The 26100-nt window shown below is 41.8% G+C and overlaps 1 protein-coding gene across 1 annotated transcript in view; it reads right to left on the bottom strand.

Moving 5' to 3' along the window:
* Nucleotides 1-2423: 2423 nt before the first annotated feature.
* Nucleotides 2424-26100, bottom strand: part of RAB32 (RAB32, member RAS oncogene family) — a 39536-nt gene continuing 15859 nt past the window's right edge. The window contains exons 2-3 of the mRNA XM_063441336.1: nucleotides 5144-5424; nucleotides 2424-3118 (exon numbers count right to left, since the gene is read on the bottom strand). Coding sequence (XP_063297406.1) covers nucleotides 2969-3118; nucleotides 5144-5424 — 431 coding nt within the window. The 3' untranslated portion in view covers nucleotides 2424-2968. The remainder of the gene's footprint in view (nucleotides 3119-5143; nucleotides 5425-26100) is intronic.

The raw sequence follows: 26100 nt of genomic DNA, 5'->3' as shown, positions 1-26100 counted from the left end.
AGGGGAGACACCTAATAAATTAAAGGGACACAATAGCAGACAGATGTAGCAAGCAGTTTGAAATTGTTGCATCTCTGATGTACAGAGTATGCAGTTTTAAGGTAAGAGTCCCTTACATTAGACTGGCAAACCAAATACTAAAAATTATATAGTATTAAAAAGTTATTATGGGGTAAAAATTACTCCCTATTTTTATAACTTTTTAAAGAGAACACTTTAAAGCATAACTGTCACCATATGGAGACACTGCATAATTTGTATGAAGACCAGACGTGACATCGCTACTGGGGTCTGGGAGCAATGGTGAGTTTTACTTACCTGAAGCTGTCCCTCATGGGGGACTCATCCTCTTTCACCCTGTCTTCTGTTCCTGGTGCTTCAGCTGCCAGGAGCCGATGTCACTGCTGTACTCTTGCGCATGTGTGAGTATATCAGTGAGGTCTAGGGAGGATCCAGCGAGGCTTCGGGATCCTCCATAAATAGATTTAATTTCCCTGTAGCAGTCACTGGTGACAGCTGGGTAAAATGACAATGCTTATCGTCACCAGTCTAGTCCCTACTTTGTCTCAATACATCTTTTGACTGTGTTGGAATTTCAGTGAAATGTATCTTTATGAAATAGTTGTTTTGCTTGGGAGAGGCAACAGTTCCGATTTGTAGGAATCAGCCCGGCTAGCTCAGTCGGTAGAGCATGACGCTCTTAATCTTAGGGTCGTGGGTTAGAGACCCATGTTGGGCGAGATATGTAATTTTAGTTTAAAGTGTAGCACCAGGATGGCAGAGTGGTTAAGGCGTTGGACTTAAGATCCAATGGACAAATGTCTGCGTGGACAAATGTCAAACCCCACTCCTGGTACATGGTGTATTCAAATGACACTGATGGTTTTGAGGTTAACACAGTAAAGGAGTTTAAGCATGTGTGGGATAGGCATAAGGCTATCCTCACTATAAGATAAGGCCAGGGACTAATTATTATTGCCATTTATATAGCGCCAACAGATTCCGTAGCACTTGAAAGTATTTAGAAAATTGGGCAGACTAGATGGGCCGAATGGTTCTTATCTGCCATCATATTCTATGTTTATATGTTTCCGTAGCACTAATGAAAGTATTTAGAAAATTGGGCAGACTAGATGGGCCGAATGGTTCTTATCTGCCATCATATTCTATGTTTATATGTTTCTATTTAAAATGATGCCAGAATACATTTAAATTAAAAATAATAAACATACACCCTGGAAGGTTCTTCTGCGCACTAGTTAGTATCTGCCTGCAGGTAGACCAGACAAACTCTTATTCAATAAACCCACAGATACCAAAAATCAAGTCTGATATAAACCAACATTCAAAATGTTCTCAATAGGCAGTCAAAAGGGTTTATTAACGTTTAACATCACCACAAAGCAAAAAATAGAATACATATTTATAGTGTGTTTAATTGTTCAGAATTCATATAACAGTTAGAAAACAAGTTCTCAGGATCAACAGAACATACATAGTAGACAAATACAGTAAACTGTTAAAGAATTGCCAGGTACCCTTAGCCCAGCAAGATGTTGCTATGTCTTACTCCTCCGAGTCTCGAAAATGTGTACCACACAGAAGAGTAAGCTAAACAAGCCTCAGACACAGAAGGGTTAATGAATAAAGTAGAGCCCTCCACCAAAGAAGGATAGAGGCAGCATCTATGGTTACATTTAACCCATTAATGACTAGCAACATCAATGCCATGATCACAATATGGCTCCTAAAGACTATACTACAACAGGAAATGTCCTTTTTATTTACCATAAGCTGCTCCACAGAGCTGTGCAAATGGTAACCGAGGACATTTAACAGAAGTCCAATACCCAAACTGTTACTCTATGTTATGCATAGATGGTAGTTTGTTCTTAAATTGTTTATAAAACCATTGTATTAAAAGACAATATAGTTTGGTTCATAGCATACATTTGAAATGTGTGTATTTATATCTATCTTTTATCCTGTATCTCACAGCATATATACTGACAGTAGTTTGGCACTTCATTTGGCAGTTATTTACCCATACACAACACAGCTGAATAAAAAGCAGATAAACTATATATACCATGGCCTAAATATACATATATCACATAATAGAGAACATATGTCCAAAATACAAGTTTAAACTTAAAATCTACAGTTTTAAATTTTACTGTATCTTTTGCTACTTTTGTAGATGTTAACATTCCTCATGATTTAATTGATCTTTATTGTATAGCTGCACTACACTATTTGACTATGAAGCACGGATGAACAGTGTCCCCACCCGTAGGTTGCATACATTGCATAGCATCAAAATCACAGACCATAACCACTTCACAAGCAAATCTGTAGGAAACACTACTCAATAGGACATCAGAAAAAAAAAAACTAACAAAATATGGTTGCCAAGAGTGTGGTTTTTTTTGTTTTTGGACATTTTGCACTTATGGACCAAAAATGCTAACAGGAAAGAATGTACATTTTACAGGTGACCAGGTCTCACTTCCCTTTTATGATAGCTGGAGTAAATTAGCATGAAGGAATGGCTGATTGAGTTGTCTGCGCTTAAGCAAAGATACACTTAAAATCTGGTGCTTTGAACAGATTTGGCAGGATTTGGACTAATTTGTTTTTCATACATACAGGTTACTAACCAAAATGAAATAATATGTTGGTTACATTTCATTTACAGAAATATTTTACATCACTATAGTAAGTACTTTAGTATGTGTTCATGTTTAATAATTACTGTACATACAGTGCATGGCTTCTTGTTATGAATAAGACAAACACACCATAACCAGGTTATGCAAACAAAAAGAACAGTCATGTAAACACCATAATGGCCAAGTAAGATGATCGTCGAGTATGTGGAAGCATCACTAGCAGCAGTCCGGTTGTTAAAACGGCAGATATAGATTGCTTAGCGGTGTCCTTTGTCATGTCTATCCACAAGAAGAGATTAACAGCACTGTGATTTACTCTCTGCAGGCAATGCCACCTGCTCAATCTTAATGTTACCCGTGTCGTTCTCCTCTACAGGAAAGTTCTTGGAATTTGCAAGTATATTTTCCACCAGGCATCGAGCAGCTTCATCTATGTTGATATTATCCTAAAACCAAGCAAATAAAGAGAGAGATCAGTAAAAGGGAAAACAATGAGTGGACGTTCTTATAGAATCACAGGCTTTAATTTCATTTTGTGAAGCTGTCGTGGGACAAGAACTAATATCAGACAAAGGAAATAAGCAGCCAGAGCATATGTATATTCCAACACTGCACAATATAAATCACATTGTGTGTGTGTTTTTTTTTTTTTTTTTAAATCAACGATCACCATGCAGTAAGCGATATAAAAAGGTCTAAAAAATAAAATTATATAGATTTCATAGTTCATCTACTGGTCTGCAGCCAGGTTGTGAATTAAATTAAAAGCAGCTCACTCAGTGCTGTTGGGGCTGAGACTGTGTACATACATTTGACAAGGAAATATTTCTGGCATGAGAAGGTGTGGCCAAAGAGGCGGGCTTGCGGTGCAATATTCTGCAAAGCTATAAAGATTGAGCATGCAAAAAATACAGAATGTTAATAAGTATTGATAGGTCCCCTTTAAACCTAAGCATAAATGGAATTGATACATCATGGTTGTCCTTCCCATAAGAACCTTAGAGGGAATAACTCCAGCATGCAGTATTTTTTTTTTAGCATGGACAGTGTTCCAGCTGGTAACAGGAGAACCCAAGGAATCTGGGGCCAGAATTAGTAGTCACATGCTGACCAATGAGCTGTATACACTTAGGTCTTAAATGGGTATTTGAATCCTCAGATGCTACATCTAACAATACTTGGGAATGTACTTTATAAGCTGGGGTCATATTTAATAGCCCCAGACTGATCAACGAGCTGTATGTAGCACTCAAAGTGAGCTCTGCATACAGCCCGAGTCGAGCAACAGTGATTCTGGGCTTGCATCTTGTGTGTGGGAAACCCCATGTTCTGAAGAGACCTCCATGACCTGGTACCCCTGCATGCCCACATGCCAAGCTGATTGCATCTCAACTTTCCCAGTTGCTCAGCAACAATTTTACTGTAATACCAATGCAGAGTTTTCAGCATAATAGGGATTCCCCCGGTCTTACTGAAAATAGCCAGTAGATGGCAGTAAAATTAGAATTCTAAAAAACTGAAATAGTCAGGTTGACCAGAATGTGGCGCTGGAGTTTCAGTTTGCGGTTGAACACACAGCAAAAATGCTTGTGTCCTTAAAGGGATACTCCACTGCACAAATAGAGAGGGGAAAAACACTATTTACTAGATATACGTCAAATAAAAATGTGCATGCATTTAATTAAGCATTTTTTCATTGGTGGTATATCTGAAAAAAAGCTTGCAGTTCATTTGTCTAAACCTTTGCAAGCCCTCGCTTTTCCAACCCAGATTTTCTGTGTCTGTCCAATCAAAGACTTCCCAACACAGTTCAAGTTTTTGCAAGGCAGATTCTTTGGGCAATTGCTGCCTCTTGAGTTTGGCTTAGCTAAACAAACAAGGCAGTACCAGGACCTGATGTCTTCTGGACAGCCACAGGGTGTAACAAGGTACATATATAAAACTACCAATTTCTATTGAAATCTGTACTTTTTGTAAGATTTGAAAACTTGGGTGGGGTGGGGGTGAATTAATTTTAAAAAGGAGGACGCATTCTTCACGGAGAGCATTTTATCAAGTGTTTGATTGGTCTTGAGTATCATTAATTGGGTGTTGGACTTCATTAAGGGCAGCTATAGCAAATGAGAGCTGGCGTTTCTTCTGCCTCAGCCTGCTATTTCCCATCATCTCTAACAAGTGATGGCTTGCATAATAAATTCCTAGAATATCTCATTATGCGTGTGAGATTTAATCTATGGAAGTTCTATGGGCCATTTAGAGTTCTAAAGAAGTGAAATATATATATATATATATATATATATTCACTTCTTTAGAATATATATATATATATATATATATATATATATATATATATATATATATATATATATATATATATATATATATATATATATATATATATATATATATATATATATATATATATATATATATCAAGCTACCTCTGTCATTTTCAGAAATTGTGGGGTTACCTTTGCAGAGGTCTCAAACCATCCAAGAAAGCCATTTTCTTTACAGAAGGTGTTCATCTGGGCCTGACTCTGTGCAATATTTTCCTTCTTTTGGTCACATTTGTTTGCAAGTAGAATTGTTGGAATAGGTCCTCCCCCTGGAAGGAAAACTTTGCTGTCCAAATCGGATTTCCATTTCATGACCGCTTCAAAGGTTGAACCTCTTGTCACATCGAATACCACAAATGCTCCAACGGCCTCCTTATAGTAGACTCTTGTCATGTTACCAAAGCGTTCTTGTCCTAGAAGAAATTACAGCCATTATTGTGGTCCTTAAATACTGGTTATTGGCCTGCAATGTATGAGAAACCAAAAATACAATTTCCCCTTCGTATACCATTACATTTCAATTACCCAACTGTAAAATTCAAGGCTGGAAAATATTCACAGTCCAGAAATCCATAAGAGTTTGTAGAATTTCTAGTCCATTTAGCATTATATTTTATATTAAGCTAATGTATTACTAGTGTGTAGATAAGCACAGAAAAAGACAACACACATATCCAAAGTATTTATGGTACTCAGCCTATTGAACATTATTACTATTATTATTTATTGCCCTGTATATCTATGGCACCTCATTCTCATTTCTGAGAGGCAAAACACAATCACAAAGAGCATTACTAATTTTAGATATAAATGTGTTTTGCCTCTCAGAAATAAGAATGAGGTGCCATAGATATATAGGGCAATAAATAATAAAGGTAAAACACAATAAATAAACAGGGTCAATTGCTTCACATGCTTAAAAATTGGGGAAGTGCTATTCAATACCAGCGTATCTGTCATCTACTGAGAGCCAAGTTGTATACACTAGTAGAGGTGAGCGGGCTATACATATTTTATGGTTCCATTAGATTTCTCTAAACTGTGTGTATTACTGTACTTTAGGTTGTAAGCTCACGGGCAGAGCCCTCTTTACCTTTTGTATTGGTTTGTTTATATTTTACTGTCCCCCCCACCCCCAATTGTACAGCCCTGCAGAATATGTTTGGGCTTTATAAATTCCAGTAATAATAATTCTATTTTGTTAGTTTTTTTTATTTTTATTATTACCATAAAAGTGATAGATGGACAATTTCCTAGTTAGAACACCAAATGGCAATGCATTTTCTGAAAAATGGCAGACACATTTTTTAACCCCTTCATGACCGCTGATGGTTCAGGAACGTCATCGGAAAAATACCGTTGAGGACCGGTGAAATCCCGCTGTTACCATCTGCCCGATCGCTCACAATTGACTGCTGTCAAAGTAGGGTGTTACAAATACTCACTTTGACAGTGATCGCTGCCCCTCTCTCCTCTGTAGTGTTTTGTGAGGGAGAGAGACACAGAGATCGTGATAATTTGTTGCCAGCAGTGTTCCAGTGACTTATAAAAGTATCAGCAGTTAATAAAAATTCTGTTTTATCCCCTTCCCTGGTTAAATTTCTGTTACAAATCTGCGTCTTAATCTGCCAGTTTCCTTCCCCCAAATCTCCATTAAAAATTATTTTAACAGGAGTTAGTTTAGGGATTGCTGATTTAGTCTCTTTTAGTCTGTTTGTAGTAGATATAATATAAAAATAAAAATTGTGTTAGTATTTTGTTTGTTTAGTCAGTTAGTGTGAAACATGAAGCGCATGTACAGCTTGGAGGAGGCATATGCCTTCTTGGTGACATGTCATCTGTGTGTGAGCCGGCTGCAAAAAGATGTGCTTTCCCTGCTATGTTGAATGTGGAGGAGGATGACTGGGTACCTCCACAGTTGGCTGAGCTGAACATCCCCCCTTTTAGTGCCAATGTAGGCATTAATGTCAATGTGGATAACTTCTCCCCTATGCAATATATGGAGTTATTTTGAGAGGATACCATCTGGGAGGAGATTGCTTCCCAGACTAATTTATATGCTACCCAATTTACTGACACCAATCTTGGTAGCTGTGCAGTCAGGAGCATTCTGGGCTCTTACAAGCCTTGGTCATGGGGATTATTAAGAAGCCATCAATTCACTCTTACTGGAGCACCAACCCTATCTGTTCTAGTCCATTACACTCCCAAATCATGTCCAGAGCAAGATATGAGTTGCTGCTGAGATATTTACATTTTAATCATAATACCCTCTGTCACCCCCAATATAATAGGCTTCATAAAATACGCCCACTGGTAGACCATCTTCAGCACACATTTTCTGAAGTTTATACTCCCCAACAAAATGTATCCATTTATGAATCCTTAAAGGGACACTCCAGTGCCAGGAAAACAAATAGTTTTCCTGGCACTGCAGGTCCCCTCACTCTCCCACCCCCCACTAGAGGAGGAGTTAACCCTACAATGTAAATATTGCAGTTTATGAAAACTGCAATAATTACACTTGCAGGGTTAAGGGTAGTGGGAGTTGGCACCCAGACCACTCCAATGGGAAGAAGTGATTTGGGTGGCTAGAGTGTCCCTTTAATGAAATATAAAGGGATATTAGGATCCCAACAATACATCCCCTCAAAGTGCTCTAGGTATGGCGTAAAAGTGTACAAACTGTTCAAGAGCGAAAGTGGCTATACGTTTGCCTTTCGTGTATATGAGGGGAAAGATGGTCAACTGGACCCTCCTGGCTGTCCTGACTCTGAGGACAAATGGGATCTACTGATCCCCTTGTTCAATAAAGGTTACCACCTTTATGTGGATACTTTTTATAGTAGTGTCCGTTTGTTTCAAACTCTTTATGGTTTGCAGATACTGGAATCCGGCACTTTAAGAAGAAATGCCAAGGATTTCCCCAGACCTCTCATAGAGGCCAAATTAAAAAAAAAAAGTGAATGTAAAGTTCTGTGCAAAGCTGAAGTGCTTGCAATAAAATTTAAGGACAGGAAGGATGTTAATATACTAACTACCATCCATGACGAAAGCATGGCAGACGTCACTGTCGAGGCAGAGTACAGACCAAACCTGTTTGCATCAGGGCTTATACCTTGGCATGTCTACTTTATAGAAATAGATACTTTCAAGATGGTAACATTAAGATAGGCCAAGCATACCTATATATCAAGATGAAAAACTGACATGCACAAGTCTCCATTGTGGCCTTTTATCCCCCAAACAACCCAGCAAACCTATGCATGGGTGATATCACTGTACTCAGGAGATGTTGCTGAACACATATTAGTGTGTTTTTTGGCAGCAACACATAACAGGATCTGTGAATTTATACCTGAATTGCAATATATGTGAAAAAAAAAATATTAAAATAATAAACTACCTATGCGAAGTTTGGCAAAGATTGGTGGTAAAATGGCTGCATAGTAAGTGTCAACATATCCTCAGGTGAATACCCTGGGTTGTCTACAGTACATTTGGGGTGTTTTTCAGAGATTTACGACAGATAACAGTGTTACAATGTCACTTGATACATTTTTAAAATGTATATTTTCAAACAGCAATATCTAACTTGTACTTATAGCCCTGTGACTTGCAAAAAAGCATGTAGACACTGGGTGTTTTTAACCCCTTAAGGACTGAGCCAAATGTACACGTTGTGATCAAAACAAAACGTAAACAAAAACTTCATTCTGCAAACAGTAGTTAACATATTTGCAATGTATCCAAGTGAACCATCACTACTACATTAGACTGCAGATGTAAAACGTCAAAAGGAAGGAATGCAGAGATCAGAAATAGTTTGAGGGTTAATTATTTTGTATCAAAATATTCTTTAAAAATGATATCAAGACACAATAAAACGTACCAAGAACACAAAAAAATAAATAAATAGAAATGCATAAATACAAAACCTTGCTGCAGGTCTTGTTTACTTGTTTGAATGTAAATGAAATGATTCAGAAAATATTCCAATAATGTTAGCATGAAAGAAAAAGTGGAATCCACTTCGTGCATGCTTCACGATTGGTCACTGCAGTTTGAGTTCAAGGTGTGCCTTATTAAAACAAAAATTCCAGGCATTGCCCTTACAGGGCCTATCGAGACTCTCCTTGGATAGAAAGAATCTGCCATAAAAAAGTGGGTTTTTATGGTTTTTTTTTTTTTTTTTAAGAGAGCCACCGTATGACAAGCTTTATTGTAGATGGCATATCAAGTTCTGCCAGGATTTTTTTTTTCCAAGGAGAATGTTTTCCTGGATTCAAAAACTACGGTTTTAAAAATGTATCTAATTCAAGTGATAAAGCTACTTTAAAAGGACAACGGTCACTTCCCTGGATTTTTAATGTGATGCTTATTAATCCCCAAATGTTATATATTGATCCTGGAAAACTGACCTCCATGGAGCTAAATGTAATTTATAAAATCTCTTTTAGATGCAGATTTTAACGGTTACAACATCAGTCACAATCTCAGTTTCTTACTACTGGGTCATGTACTGAGCTGATCATTATTGCTGTAGTGCCAAAGATTCCAAAAATGATGCTCATTATGTGTCCTGTGTTGAATGTGGGTTGCTCCCGTTTATTAATTATGCTTTTGGTATTTCATACCTCCTGCCACTAGAGGCTCCCTGGAGTCACACTTAAATTTTAAAGTTATTACAAATGCCATGTACATTCATTAGGTATAGTTAATCATTAAGTATACACTAAACAGTGCATGTCCTATACACCCTTGTAATAGCGCTTCTCTAAAACAGCTAACAACCCTCTTCATTCTCCCCCTGACTTGTACTTCCTTACAGATCTCCAAATTGTCCCAATTTAGGAGAGCCAGTTACTATTTTGGCTCCAAATCCCTCTCTCCCTCTGCTCTATCCCTCTTTTCTAGGAGCTCCAAATTGTTGGTTTGCGAGTTTATGACACAGCAATAATATTTAAATTAAACGAGTATTTAAACTACAATTAATGAGTTTGGAAACCAGTCTTAGTGAAGAATATAAATTGTTATTTTTCTAAATTAAATTCAAACCTAAAATTTCTCAAAGCAGCCCTGCCCCGGACCTCCCACTCATAAAATTTAAGTGTCCCTCTTTGTCCACTTGAAATGTTGGAAGGTATGCACTTCTTTTCCCATACCATGGGATTTTCCCGTAATACATGCTGCATTTTAAATAATTAAATACAAAATAATTTTATTTAATAGACTAAAGTTAGTCTTATCCTGTTGACATGTAGTCTTTAAAAAAAATTATATATAAATATATATATATATAATAATAAATATATCAACCTTTTCCAAGATTTATAGTTAGCTACTGCAGCACTTCCAAATAAATAAATACACAGAAGACCGACAGACAGACACACACACACACAATATAGACAAAAGTATTGGGACACTCCTCTTAATTATTGCATTCAGGTGTTTCAATCAGACCATCACCACAGGTGTATTAAAAAAAATCAAGCATCTAGTCATGCAGTCTACATTTACAAACGTTTGTGAAAACAATGGGAGGTTCTGAAGAGCTGTGTGAATTCAAGAGTGGTACTGTGATAGGATGTCACCTTTGAAATAGCTCAGTTCTTGAAATGTCATCCCTGCTACATATTCCACGATAAACTGTAAGTGGTATTATTGGAAAGTGGAAATATTTAGCAACCGCAGAAACACAGCCATGAAGGGGAAGACCACAGAAAGTCACAGAGCTGTGTCACCGAGCAATGAGGCGCATGGTGTCACCAAAACTCTGTTTATTCCATAGCTGAAGAGTTCCAAAGTTCCCCTGCCATTAATATCAGCAACAACAAAAAAGGGCTGCAAGTTTTCCATGGCCAATCAATGCATACAAGCCTCATATCACCAAGTACAATGCCAAACGTCTCATTGAGTGGTGTAAAGCACGCCACTACTGGATTCTACTGGATTCTGGAACTGTCAAGTTTGGAGGGATAATGGTATGGGACTGTTTTTAAGGGGTTGGGCTAGGCCTTTTTTGGACAATGCTCTGCTACCAACTTTGTGGAAACAGTTTAAGGAAGGCCCTACTCTATTCCAGCATGACTGTCCCCCAGGGCACAAAACAAGATCCATAAAGACATGGTTGGATGAGTTTGACGTAGAAGAACTTGACTGGCCCGCACAGTGACCAGACCTCAACCCCATCTAACACCGTTGGGATGAACTGTGTAGCGGAGCTCCCTGTACCCGGGTGGTTACCTCGCCAAGGTGTTAAACATAGATGGGAAGGAGGGTTTGTCACAAACTGGAAAGTAGATTGCAAGCCAGGCCTTCTCATCCAACATCAAAATTATTTTTATTAGCTGGTTTTGCACCCTGACTGAGGAAGTCCCATGAAACGCGGTTTGGAAGAAGAAGATAAGCCCCCTTTGATATTTATGCTTATCACAGTTTATAATATTGTTTTATTTATTGTTAACCAAAAGGTATTTATTTAGTGGCATTTAATATACATTACCTGAATAAAGCCGGAAACATCCACCATACTAAGGATCTCTCTGGTCATTCCATGGGGTAGCATCAGCAAACAGAGTCTACAGAAAAAGGCTCCTTTAAATGTGATCCAGATATATTGCTCAAAATACTTTATAATCGGTATCCTTGCATATTGCACAGAATTTTTTTTTCTTATATAAAACCATCCCAATACAAGCAAGCGAACTCACAAGGAAGGGAAAGGGGTCCCCATACAAAAGGACTCCAAGGTGACAACACAGCCACATTCTTGGCTCCTCCTTCGTGAGTTAGCATTTTAATGATTTATTTAATCTCTCAAATTTGTCTGCACTATTATTGTGTTTTATGTTTTGTTTTTGAGGTTTTATCCCTATATAAAAGAGCGGTTCAACAATACTGTGGGTAGAACGGAACGCAAAAAACAAAGTATTAAAAATGTATAGGGTTATCACTATTTTTGATTTTGCGCTATAAGCACTGTAAATTGCACAAAATACAAGTCATTTTAATACTGGTTTATTTCTTAATGCACTTGGCTTTATAGTAATTCAAATAATTTGTGAAGTGATATATACATATTTTATTTTGTAGGTTTAAAAAAAAAAAAAAAAAAAAAAAAAAAATCAAATCTGAGTACTGGAGTTGCACCTTATAAGGCAGGCACTTTAGAAATATTTGCACAAAAAACTTGGAGGAATTGATAGGTGAGATTTGCACTTTAAGAGGGAATTCTTATAAGTTAGTATCACATTAAAATAATTTACTAATCGCTCCATCATAACAACTTACAAAGTTTGTGAACCATCATTAGTTTATATTGCATCAGTTTTGTTATATGCAATATGTTGATGAAAATAAATTAATAATGAAAAATTAAAAGAGCCTTAGGTTGGAATATCATTGCTTAGGAGAGCATGTTAAGAATTCCATTATGATACTGCATGTATTTATCTACTACTAGATATCCTTCCAATAGTGGTTTTCACAAGGGTGTCACAAGACTCAACACTGCAAAACGTTAATCTCTGTCGCATGTTTACTGCCACAAAGAAATTGTTCATTCAAATTATTTTTAGATTCAGCGATTTTTCATATGACTGTGCAATGATGCTCATTATGAACCCCACATTATGGCACGAAACACAAATTAAAAACAGAACTGAAATAGCCAAGTATAAAAAAAAACTGCAGATATGGACAACTTTTGAGATTTAGTTTTCAGATCACCTCAATTTAAGGATTGAATTAACCCTACAAGATGTGAAAAGCTACAGATAAAATATGCAGCAATACCTCGGGGAAGATTTATCAGTGTTCTTTTCTAAAAAGTTAACCAAAAGTACTAAAAGTGGGGGTATTAACACTTAACTAGCAGCAATGTCTGTGTATTGCAGGCAGAAAACTGCGATCAGCTCCCGTCCTTGCAAATCTTCGATGGGAATCATCCGGTCTTTTATGTCCCCAGGCTGCTATACTGCTTATATAACCCATGAACAGGAAATTAAATACATACTGTATACCAACCTGAAAGAATGAAGTTGAAAGTTCAAAATTAGCAGCCTACCACTCTCTATGGATTACACACCGTCACTGTACCCAACAAAGGAAAAAACCCAAAGCAGTGATGGACCTCATGCCAATCCAGATTGGGTGCCAATAAGTTACAAAGAGACCAGCAGAGTTAGGAAAACATGGCAACCAGAATAAACCCAACCGCGCAAACAACGTGAGCAGCAAATCACTGATGATGCAACATTTTACTACAGTCCTCAAAATACACCAGTAGGAGAAAAATCGGCATGAAAAGTTATCAACTCTGATGCAAACATCTAGCGTCAGTGATTTTAAAAAAATAAATAAAAAATAAATCTCTTGATGCATGCAAGACTGCTGCAGAGCAGTCTGACCATTTCCTTCATTCATTCATGCCTGGGAAGGAGCAAATGCAGCATTGTGTAGACAGGGCCACATGTGGGGCCTGAGCCCTATACCCCCAATGTTTAAAAGATAGATATCAAAATATCTATATATGTCTCTGCTGGCCCCTACTGTCTTCTATAGTTAAGAGGGGGCCAGGAGACTACAAGTCCCATCTCTGTCAGTGTCCTTTCACAAGCCACGGCTGTGAGAGCATTGTCGCACACAACACATGTCGGGGTCATGAGAGGAGAGGACCTCCTCCCTGGCAGCTGTAGGTAGAAGATGGAGACTTCTGGTCTCCCTCCTGCCCCCCCCCCCCCCATTAACTATATAACCTGCTGTGCCACTGGAGCACCAAGGTATATAGTGTGTCCTCTCCCTGGCCACAGGTAAGATGCAGGGTGGGAGGAATAAACAATTTAAAAATAAAATAAAATGCTCAACCCTCCAAAGCCCTTATCCAACACCACAAACACACACTGCATCAAATTTACTTATCCTTTTGCACAGACTCAGGGGAGGGCCTTGTGGGCAGACTCAGGGACCAAGTTTTAGGTAGATGGCATAAAAATTTGTTTTGGGCTCAAGCCATTGGTATTTTTTTTTTTATCCTAGCAATGCCCTAGGGACACAGTGTGGACTTGTCATACCAAAAAAAGCAGATTTGATTTAAAGGGACACTAAACTTGCCAAAACAAGTTTTTGCTTAATGAAGCAGTTTTAGTGTATAGATCATGCCTCTGAAGTCTCACTGCTCAATGCTCTGCCATTTAGGAGTTAAATCACTTGTTTCTGTTTATGCAGCCCTAGCCACACAACCCCTGGCTGTGACCGACACAGCCTGCATTAAAATAAAATGGTTTCATTTTTAATTACCGTATATACTCGAGTATAAGCCGAGTTTTTCAGCCCATTTTTTGGGCTGAAAAACCCCAACTCGGCTTATACTCGAGTCAAGGTCTGTATTATGGCAATTTGCATTGCCATAATACAGACTGGGGGGAGAGAGGGGCTGGCAGAGCTGTAACTTACCTTTCCTGCAGCTCCTGTCAGCTCTCTCCTCCTCTGCGCCGTCCGGTCAGCACCTCGGTCAGCTCCCAGTGTAAATCTCGCGAGAGCCGCGGCTCTCGCGAGATTTACACTGGGAGCTGACAGAAGAGCAGAACGGACGGCGCAGAGGAGGAGAGAGCTGACAGGAGCTGCAGAACAGGTAAGTTACAGCTCTGCCAGCCCCCCTCCCCCCCCCACTGAACTGCCACTGGACCACCAGGGAAGGAGAGCCCCCCTCCCTGCCATATATCAAGCAGGGAGGGGGGACGAAAAAAAAATATAATAAAATAAGAAATAATAATATAAAAATAATAATAATAATAAAATTAATAATAACAAAAAAAAGGGGTATAAGGACCACTATGGGAGGGGGGGGGGGGGTATAAGGACCACTATGGGAGGGAGGGGGGTATAAGGACCACTATGGGAGGGAGGGGGGGGGGATAAGGACCACTATGGGAGGGAGGGGGGGGGATAAGGACCACTATGGGAGGGAGGGGGGGGGATAAGGACCACTATGGGAGGGAGGGGGGGGGGGATAAGGACCACTATGGGAGGGAGGGGGGGGGATAAGGACCACTATGGGAGGGGGGGGGTATAAGGACCACTATGGGAGGGAGGGGGGTATAAGGACCACTATGGGAGGGAGGGGGGGGGGATAAGGACCACTATGGGAGGGAGGGGGGGGATAAGGACCACTATGGGAGGGAGGGGGGGGGGATAAGGACCACTATGGGAGGGAGGGGGGGGATAAGGACCACTATGGGAGGGAGGGGGGTATAAGGACCGCTATGGGAGGGAGGGGGGGTATAAGGACCACTATGGGAGGGAGGGGGGGGGATAAGGACCACTATGGGAGGGAGGGGGGTATAAGGACCACTATGGGAGGGAGGGGGGGGGATAAGGACCACTATGGGAGGGAGGGGGGGGGATAAGGACCACTATGGGAGGGAGGGGGGGGGGGATAAGGACCACTATGGGAGGGAGGGGGGGGGGGATAAGGACCACTATGGGAGGGAGGGGGGGTATAAGGACCACTATGGGAGGGAGGGGGGATAAGGACCTCTATGGGAGGGAGGGGGGATAAGGACCTCTATGGGAGGGAGGGGGGGTATAAGGACCACTATGGGAGGGAGGGGGGGTATAAGGACCACTATGGGAGGGAGGGGGGGTATAAGGACCACTATGGGAGGGAGGGGGGGTATATGGACCACTATGGGAGGGATGGGGGGGGGATAAGGAACACTATGGGAGGGAGAAGGGGGATAAGGACCACTATGAGAGGGAGGGGGTGGGATAAGGACCACTATGGGAGGGGAAAGTAAGGACCACTAGGGGAGGGGAGGGTAAGGACCACTAGGGGAGGGGTGAGTCAGGACCACTGGGGGGGGGGAGTGAAGGAACACGGGGGTGGGGAGGTAAGGACCACTGAGGGAGGAGGAGGGGAAGTCAGGACATATGGGGGGGGAGGGGGCGGCAAAAAATGTTTTGCCTACGGCGGCAAATATCCTTGCACCGGCCCTGCACACACTGCATTCACACACTGCATTCATGCACACACACTGCATTCATGCACACACACACTGCACTCATGCACACACACACTGCACTCATACACACACGCTGCACTCATACACACACGCTGCACTCATACACACACGCTGCACTCATACACACACGCTGCACTCATACACACACGCTGCACTCATACACACACGCTGCACTCATACACACACGCTGCACTCATACACACACGCTGCACTCATACACACACACATACGCACACACTGCATTCATTATACACACACTGTAAATAAATATTCAATTAATATATTTTTTTTAGGATCTAATTTTATTTAGAAATTTACCAGTAGCTGCTGCATTTCCCACCCTAGTCTTATACTCGAGTCAATACGTTTTCCCAGTTTTTTGGGATAAAATTAGGGGCCTCGGCTTATATTCGGGTCGGCTTATACTCGAGTATATACGGTAGATGTAACTTACTTAAAAAGTTGTGCTCCTGCTCTGTGAATTGAACTTGACTCACACAGAGAAGGCTTCTGTAGGGTCTAGCAAACGATCAACAGTGCAGGAGATAAGAAATTCTAAATTAAACAAAATTTGCAAGAAAGGAAGTATAAACAGATGTCTTTACAGGAAGTGTAAGTGTTTTTACGAAAGCTGTGCAGGTTACATACAGGGAGGTGTGCCTAGGGCTGCATAATCAAAGTGATTTAACTCCTAAATGACAGAAAATTGAGCAGTGCACGGCCATGATCTATACACCAAAACGGAATCCTTAGCTGAAGTTGTTCTGGTGACTATAGTGTTCCCTTATGAGGGAGAAACTAGAAGCGAGGACAGAGGGTGTAGTCAATTCAATAAAAAAATTCAAACTACTTAATCCACAGCTTTCAGGGCAGGCAAGATGTTGAAAAGCCCTGGCTCGTTTAGATTAACTGTAACTCCACCTCAGTAAAAGTATATTAGAGAGTTAGGATTATAATATGATTTCATATGTAATAGTCATGATAAAAAATAAATTTGCCTTAACATGTATGTATTCGGAGAGGTTAGCGGAGAAGGTCTATTACAAATGGAAACATAACAAGAAATTAAAAGGAAAGAAATGAATAGTAATCACTCCAAAATAATGAAGCGTGAAGTTCAGGTTCTGTAGGTGAGGTTCTTAAGTGACTCATTTAGTTTGATTTCACACACCCACACAGGTTTTTGCAACTATAAACAAATCATCAATCTACATGCTGCTAGAATGATTTGTGCAAATGTTCACAAGAAAACCAAGCATCCCTTCACTACTAAAAAATACAACTCCTACTAATAGTATGGGGAAAGCAAATATATACACCTATACACTGCGATGCAAATCTGATACCTTGACCACACTTGGCATGATTAAACAAAGTTTAAACAGTATAGCATACCCACCAACATTGGCTTCCTGAGAAGCGGTATATCAGTTGGAGGTTGTAAATGGTGCAGCCACTGATACGAGAGGGTGGGTTCCCCTGAATTACTGGCAGTGAATGCATGCCAGGCTGCCTGCCAATTAAGCAGGCCAACTCGAATTAGAGCGTACTATTTCAGTGCTTTCTTCAGGGGTGGTTCTAAGACCTTGTGTTGCCTGGGTCCAAGGATGAAATGCTGCCCCCTAAAGTATGTAGTATGCGTGTATAATGGACGCAGAGAGTGTAGAAACATAGAATGTGACGGCAGATAAGAACCATTCGGCCCATCTAGTCTGCCCAGTTTTCTAAATACTTTCATTAGTCCTTGGCCTTAATCTTATAGTTAGGATAGCCTTATGCCTATCCCACGCATGCTTAAACTCCTTTACTAGAATAATTCCCATCAGGCTTTTTGCAGTAAACACTGTCTTTTCAGAGAAAATGCAGTGTTTATATTACAGCCTAGTGATAACTTCACTGGTCACTCCTCAGATGGTTGCTAAAGCTGCTTCCTTGGGGAGTGATGCAGAGTAAGCAGCACTACCATTGAGTGTCTCCACCCTCTGCATGCAGACACTGAAATTTCCTTATAGAGATGCATTCATTTGATTAATCTCGGAGGATATGCTGATTGGCCAGGGCTCTGTTTGAGCTGAGTGGATCAGCTCTGCCCCTGATCTGCCTCCTTGACAGTTTCCGCCAATCCTATGGGGAAGCACTGATTGGCTCAGACCACCACTTCTGATGATGTCAGCAGACATGGGCAGTTCACAGGCAGACAGGGGCAGAGCCAGGAGCTGCAGACTTTAATAAAATTAAGATTTCACTATATTTAGAGTGGCAAGAGGAGGCCAGGGGGGCTAAATGGTGGTTTTTAACACTATAGGATCATGAAAACGTTTCTGACCCTACAGTGTTCCTTTAAATGAGGCAATTCTTCAGCAGAAAATAGGCTGGTTAGCGCTGAGGGTTTTCAACACTAGACTCAGGTTATTATTATTTATATAATGCCAATAAGTTCCGCAGTGCTGTACAATGGGTGATCTAACAAACATGTAATTGTAACCAGACAAGTTGGACACACAGGAACAGAGGTGTTGAAGGCCCTGCTCAATGTGCTTACATGCTAGAGGGAGTGGGGTAAAATGACACAAAAGGCAAGGGTAGGCATAGAGAAGTAGATTGGTTGAATAGTATTCCCTGAAGAATCAATTGGGAGCTATTAACAGTTTAATTGATACGCTTTTGTGAAAAAGTGAGTTTTTAATGATTTTTTTTAAGGAGTGGAGGCTGGGTGAGCATCTAACAGAGAAGGGAAGAGTTCCAAAGGAACGGGTCAGCCCTTGAGAGGTTTTGAAGGTGAGCATCAGAGGTGGGAGTATAAACAGAGGATAGAGCGTAGGGGCCTAGACGGGACATATTTATGTATTATGGAGGATAGATAAATGGGAACAGCATTGCGTACAGATTTGGCAAACCAAAAACAAATAATTTTATATACACACATACTTTTACTTTTTTTTTTTTTTTTTTTTTTTTTTTTACTGGTGCAAGGATTGGTAATGTTACTAAATTACTGAAATGATTGGAAGTCAGAATTTTGGCAGATCACCTAATCGGCCTAAATTTGACTAAATTTTAGTTCCTCACGAAACAAACCTCCAAGTCTTCTGCTAAGTATATCCCATCATTTTTTTTATTTTTTGGCAATTATACTTTTTCATGTTTTTATAATACATTACCTATGAATGTGGGATGTCCTTGAAACACTGTCGTTTTAATAGTTTGAAACAGGTAAATACATTGTAACAATGAATGATGACAAACTTTTTTTTTTTCCCCCTTTAAAAGTGAAATTATCAACAGAACAGGAAATTGGTATTAAGAGGAACTTCTGAAAGCACGACAAAAGAAAGAGGAACAAGACAAATGTTAGATCAACTACAAAGCTTTGTTAAACTCATCGCAGCATTTAGAAAGTGTTACAATAACAGCTGTTATGTCACCAATTGTAAGTGGACATTGAAACTACCAACATATAATATATATAAAAAATTAGCTGTGGTGGAGCTTGTTGGGGCTGTGGTGGAGCTTGTTGGGGCTTCCTGCTTGTTATTGGCTTCCAAAATTGATTAAAAGAGTCTGTCCAGCTTAGACTCAATATCCTGCCATGCTTTGCTGGTACCAGGAGGACACGCGGCTGCCGCCATATTGGGAGAGTCGCAGAGGAGTATGTCAGCCTGGGCGGCTGTGCTCTGTGCGTCCATTAGCTCCAGACAGCCTCTCAGGGGTGGACCAGGATAACCCCCCACCGGTCCGAGGGGGGGGGTAACGGAGCTCCTGCCGGGAAGTAGCTGCTCCTGGGTATCCCAGGACCGGGAGATCGGCCGCCTCTCCCGCCCGGTGAGCACCAGGCCACACATAGGTAAGTAAGACTCTGTTGAGTTGCTGACCGCTATTACATTGCTGGGTCATCCCCTTCTGGGGTGAAATTCGCTTGTTGATAGCTGCATAAAGTGAGATATTGAGGGAGCTCACACAAAGTGCGTCTTTCCACCATGACAGCTAGGCCCCGCCCCCCGGAAGCTGCATTCTTAGTGAGAGGAGGGACAGTGTAGCTACTGCTGATTTAATAGGGAAATCGATAGCTAGGCTAGGGTATTCAGTGTCCACTACAGTCCTGAAGGACTCATCTGATCTCTGCTGTAAGGACAGCACCCCAAAAAGCCCTTTTTAGGGCTAGAACATCAGTCTGCTTTTTTTTTTCCCTGTGTAATCCAATTGCAGTTGCCTGCCTGCCAGCGTGTGTGTCAGGCTCACAGCGTATACTGTGCCCACTTGCCCAGTGCCACCACTCATATCTTGTGTCACAATAGCTTGCATATAAAAAAACCAAAAAACATTTTTGACTAATATAATAGCAGTCAGTTTCCTTCACACGTGTGCGTTTCAGGGCCTGCTAGGGCACAGTGTCACACCAGTGCAACTCATATCTGGTGTAACAGTAGTGTAATAGATTGAATAGCAGTTAGTTGTCTGCAAGCGTGTGTGTCAGGCCTACAGCGTCTACTCTGCCAACTTCTGCCAGTGCCACTCATATCTATTGTCACAGTAGCTTGCACGCATATTACCACTAATCGAAAAATTAAAAAAATGACAGGCAGAGGCAGGCCACCCCGCAGGGGCCGTCGTGGTCGTGGGGCTGTGATTCCCTTTGGCCCTAGAATAATGCCCAGTGTTCAGAGGCCACATACCCTGAACTCGAAAAGTTCTGAGGACATAGTTGACTGGCTAACACAGGACACCCAATCTTCTACAGCTTCCGCTCGGAACCTTGACACACCATCCTCCTCCAGCTTCGCTTTGGGCACCTCTCAAGTTACCACTCGCCCGCCTGCCGCCACCACCAACACTAGCACCACAGCCACTTCACTTGATCTGTCAGAGGAGTTATTTACACATCAGTTGGAAGAAATGAGTGATGCGCAACCATTATTGCCAGAAGATGTAGATAACAGGGATTTGTCTCAGTCAGACAGCATTACACACATGGACATACGGTGTGATGATGATGATGATGTTGTACCCGCTGCTGCTTCCTTTGCAGAGTTGTCAGATACAAGTGAAGCGGTTGATGATGACGATGCGTCCGTGGATGTCACGTGGGTGCCCGCTAGAAGAGAATAAGAACAGGGGGAAAGTTCAGATGGGGAGACAGAGTGGAGGAGGAGACGAGTTGGAAGAAGGGGGAGGTCGTCGCAAGGAGCTAGTGGCACAGTCAGACAGCATGCATCGGCACCTGGGGTCAGCCAGACAGCATGCCAATCAACGCATGCTGTTGCCACCACCAGAATACAGTCATTGCAGAGCTCAGCAGTGTGGCATTTTTTATGTGTGTCTGCCTCTGACAACAGCGATGCCATTTGCAACCTGTGCCAAAAGAAACTGAGTCGTGGGAAGTCCAACACCCACCTAGGTACAACTGCTTTGCGAAGGCACATGATCGCACATCACAAACACCTATGGGAACAACACATGAGTACAAGCAGCACACAAACTCAAAGCCGCCATCCTCCTCCTGGTCCAGCATCTTCAGCCACGTCAACCACTGCTGTCCTCCTTGCCCCCTCTCAACCATCCGCCACTCCGTCTTTCGCCTTGAGCAGTTCCTGCTCATCTGCCCACAGTCAGGTGTCTGTCAAGGACATGTTTGAGCGTAAGAAGCCAATGTCACAAAGTCACCCCCTTGCCCGGCATCTGACAGCTGGCTTGTCTGAACTCTTAGCCTGCCAGCTTTTACCATACAAGCTGGTGGAGTCTGAGGCGTTCAAAAAATTTGTAGCTATTGGGACACCGCAGTGGAAGGTACCCGGCCGAAATTTCTTTGCACAAAAGGCAATCCACAACCTGTACTCGATTGTGCAAAAGGAAGTAATGGCATGTCTGGCACACAGTGTTGGGGCAAGGGTCCATCTGACCACTGATACCTGGTCTGCAAAGCATGGTCAGGGCAGGTATATCACCTACACTGTGCATTGGGTAAACCTGCTGATAGCTGCCAAGCATGGAATGCATGGCTCTGCAGAGGAGTTGGTGACACCGCCACGACTTGCAGGCAGGCCGGCTGCCACCTCCTCTACTCCTCCTACTCCATCCTCTTCCATAACCTCCTCGGCTGAGTCCTCTTCTGCGTCTTGCTCCACATCCACGGCACCCCGCCGGTACTATTCCACATCCCGGATACGGCAGTGTCACGCCGTCTTGGGGTTGACTTGCCTGAAAGCAGAGAGTCACACCGGACCAGCACTCCTGTCCGCCCTGAACGCACAGGTGGATCAGTGGCTGACTCCGCACCAACTGGAGATCGGCAAAGTGGTTTGTGACAACGGAAGAAATTTGTTGGCGGCATTGAATTTGGGCAAGTTGACACATGTGCCGTGCATGGCACATGTGTGTAATCTGATCGTACAACGCTTTGTGCATAAGTACCCAGGCTTGCAGGATGTCCTGAAGCAGGCCAGGAAGGTGTGTGGCCATTTCAGGCGTTCCTACACGGCCATGGCGCACTTTGCAGATATCCAGCGGCGAAACATGCCAGTGAGGCGCTTCATTTGCGACAGCCCAACACGTTGGAATTCAACACTCCTAATGTTCGACCGCCTTCCCCAACAAGAAAAAGCCATTAATGACTATTTGTATGACCGGGGTGCTAGGACAGCCTCTGCGGAGCTTGGAATTTTTTTGCCACGTTACTGGACGCTCATGCGCAATGCCTGTAGGCTCATGCGTCCTTTTGAGGAGGTTACAAACCTAGTCAGTCGCACCAAAGGCACCATCAGCGACATCATACCATTTGTTTTCTTCCTGGAGCATGCCCTGCGAAGAGTGCTGGATCAGGCCGTAGATGAGCGTGAAGAGGAAGAGTTGTGGTCATCATCACCACCAGAAACAGCCTTATCAGCATCGCTTCCTGGACCTGCAATAACGCTGGAAGAGTATTGTGAGGAAGTGGAGGAATGTGGCTTTGAGGAGGAGGAGGAAGACCAACCACAACAGGCATCCCAGGGTGCTCGTTGTCACCTATCTGGTACCCGTGGTTTTATACGTGGCTGGGGGGGGGGAAAGAACATACCTTCAGTGAGATCACCGAGGACGAGGAACGGGACATGAGTAGCTCGGCATCCAAGCTTGTGCAAATGGGGTCTTTCATGCTGTCGTGAGGGACCCTCTTATAAAAAGGCTGAAGGAGAACGACCTGTACTGGGTGTCCACGCTACTAGACCCCCCGGTATAAGCAGAAAGTGCCTGAAATGTTACCGAATTACGTCGGAAAGGATGCATCAGTTCCAAAATAAATTAAAAAGTATGCTTTACACAGCGTATAAGGGTGATGTCACAGCACAACGGGAATCTAACAGGGGAAGAGGTGAAAGTAATCCTTCTCCTCCCACGACCACGCCGGCAAGGACAGGACGCTTTACAGACGTGTTGTTGATGGAGGACATGCAGAGCTTTTTAAGTCCTACGCATCGCCACAGCCCTTCGGGGTCCACCCTCAGAGAACGACTCGACCAACAGGTAGCAGACTACCTTGCCTTAACTGCAGATATCGACACTCTGAGGAGCGATGAACCCCTTGACTACTGGGTGTGCAGGCTTGACCTGTGGCCTGAGCTATCCCAATTTGCGATAGAACTTCTGTCCTGCCCCGCTTCAAGTGTCCTGTCAGAAAGGACCTTCAGTGCAGCAGGAGGTATTTTCACTGAGAAGAGAAGTCGCCTAGGTCAAAAAGTCTAGATTACCTCACCTTTATTAAGATGAATCAGGGATGGATCCCGAAGGGACTGACAGTGGGCGATACATTCGACTAAAAAAGGCCTGATGAGGGGGACGCAACAGGGATTAAACGGATAGGAATAGTACTACTTAACACACCTTATAATAACGCAGAGAGGAGTCTGAAGAAGAGGAGTCAGAGGAAGAAGGTGGCTTTGAGGAGGTGGAAGACCAAATACAGCAGGCGTCCCAGGGGGTTTGTTGTCACCTTTCGGGGACCCTTGATGTTGTACGTGGTTGGGTGGAGGAAGAGACATCAGTGAGGACAAGGAACGGGACATGGCTAGCTTGGTATCCAACCTTGTGCAAATGGGGAGTTTGCGGTTGTGCAAATGGACTGTTTGCGGTGCGTTAAACGGGGAGTTTGGTCTGTCACTGTGAAGCGGGCGTAACCCTTACACTACCTGATCGATCCAACATCATACCTGATGTTTTAAAGCACGTTATTCCAAACAATTTAGGAATGTTAGGTGATTTATGCCCTTTATGGATTAAAACCAGACTCTGCATCAACTATGTAATTTTCCATGGGAGTTTTGCCATGGATCCCCCTCCGGCATGCCACAGTCCAGGTGTTAGTCCCCTTGAAACAACTTTTCCATCACTATTGTGGCTAGAAAGAGTCCCTGTGTGTTTTAAAATTCGCCTGCCTATTGAAGTCTATGGCGGTTCGCCCGTTCGCGAACATTTGCGGAAATTTGCGTTCGCCAACGGAAAATTTTATGTACGCGACATCTCTAATTGGCAGTTTTTAAGAATTTGTTATGTTTAGATTGCCGCATTAAGAATGCTTCTAATGGCCGTCTATCAGAGGTGCTTCCTGTAGTTTAACATGGTTGGACTCAATGCTTTCCTATAGGAAAGGTCTAATACACTCGAGGCACTCTCTGCGCATGTTTATAAGATTCCAAACCATCGGCGGTCGTCAGAGGGACACCAGTGCTGGAATCAGGCAAAGGTTTAAAGGGTTTTAGGACCTTTACAAAGATGAAGAGAGGGAGTAGGGGGTTAATTTTGAATACATCGTCTATTCAATTAATTCGAATATAGTGAGCAGTTTTTACCGCATAGCATCCCTTTCATTTTGTTAAACAGTTATCTCCGTAAAGAAACTACATTTACAAAAAAAAAAAAAAAATGTACAAAGCATGCTTTAGGATTTGGCCTTATTCAGTCATCAAGAACCATATCATTATGCTGAACTCTCTTTTACGCTTAAGATAGCTGAAATTACTGCATCAAACGGACTCATCATTTGTGTGTTTCCCCCCCTCATCCGCACCCACTCTAAATAGAGTTAATAACATAGGCTGTTTTAATTAAGTGCTGATCTTTTAAAGTTAAACATACAATAGGAGCTATTTACAGTATCATGGCAGCACTATTATCTGGCAGTGAAAAACCTTGCTTTTTAAAAAGCCATGTATTAACTTTTGCTCGGTTTCTAATTTTAAATCTTTTTTTTCCACAGAAAACATAAATGCATGTTTAACACGTTCACAACCAGACTTGTTATGTAAACTAGAAACACTAGCTTTTGGTTGCTTGGTTGCTTTTTTGCATTTATTAATGCTCGTTTTTTTTAAGGAACATATTTATTAAAGATGATTGGCTGTACAGCAGAGCAAAGCACCTAAAAACATAATTTAGCAGCAGTTAATGTAATAGTTTTTTTTTTTTTTTAAACTTTATTAAACTGAGGGTGAGCATTGTTTAAGCTCGTGTCTCTGTCCTGGCAGTTTTTAAGTCAAAAGGGATGGCCCATCTCTAAGAAAAGCAACGTCTTTACCTGTATGCTTATGATTTTTTTTTAAACACCAAATACCAGGAAACTGAAAGCCAAACTATAAAATGTGGGCTAATGTGGCCAAGCTGACAACTATAGCCAATATATATTTATATTTCCTTTTTTTTTTTATATAAATTATCACTTTTTGTATATATTCAGCAATTCTGTTTTCAATGTACTGCAATTCTGTTTGGTGAATAAACCTCTGAGAAACTGAATATAAATTTACGGCTTGTTTAAAAAGTACAGTAAACAACTGCTGGAACATGATGTTAAACCTGTGCGTCACTTGGCCAGGTATCTCAGCTCTATGATAGGGGCCATGAGAAGTCTAGAACCATCTTTCTGGCAAAGCTCAGGGTCGCAGCGGTTTTAACGAGTGAGAAGCTATTCAAAGTAAAAACAAGTGAGTAGTTATGACCCCGTGTGCGAAGAATGAGTTTATGAAGCTTTTAATGGTAAACCAAAAGTGCCAGGGAAAACAACAGTGCATATGTAATTCAAAGAGTACAGTCTGA

The sequence above is a fragment of the Pelobates fuscus genome, chromosome 2 (genome assembly GCF_036172605.1).
Source record: "Pelobates fuscus isolate aPelFus1 chromosome 2, aPelFus1.pri, whole genome shotgun sequence".
In the NCBI taxonomy this organism is placed as follows: Eukaryota; Metazoa; Chordata; class Amphibia; order Anura; family Pelobatidae; genus Pelobates; species Pelobates fuscus.
Note: the sequence above shows the minus strand (reverse complement) of the source record. Positions and strands in the feature narration are given on the sequence as shown.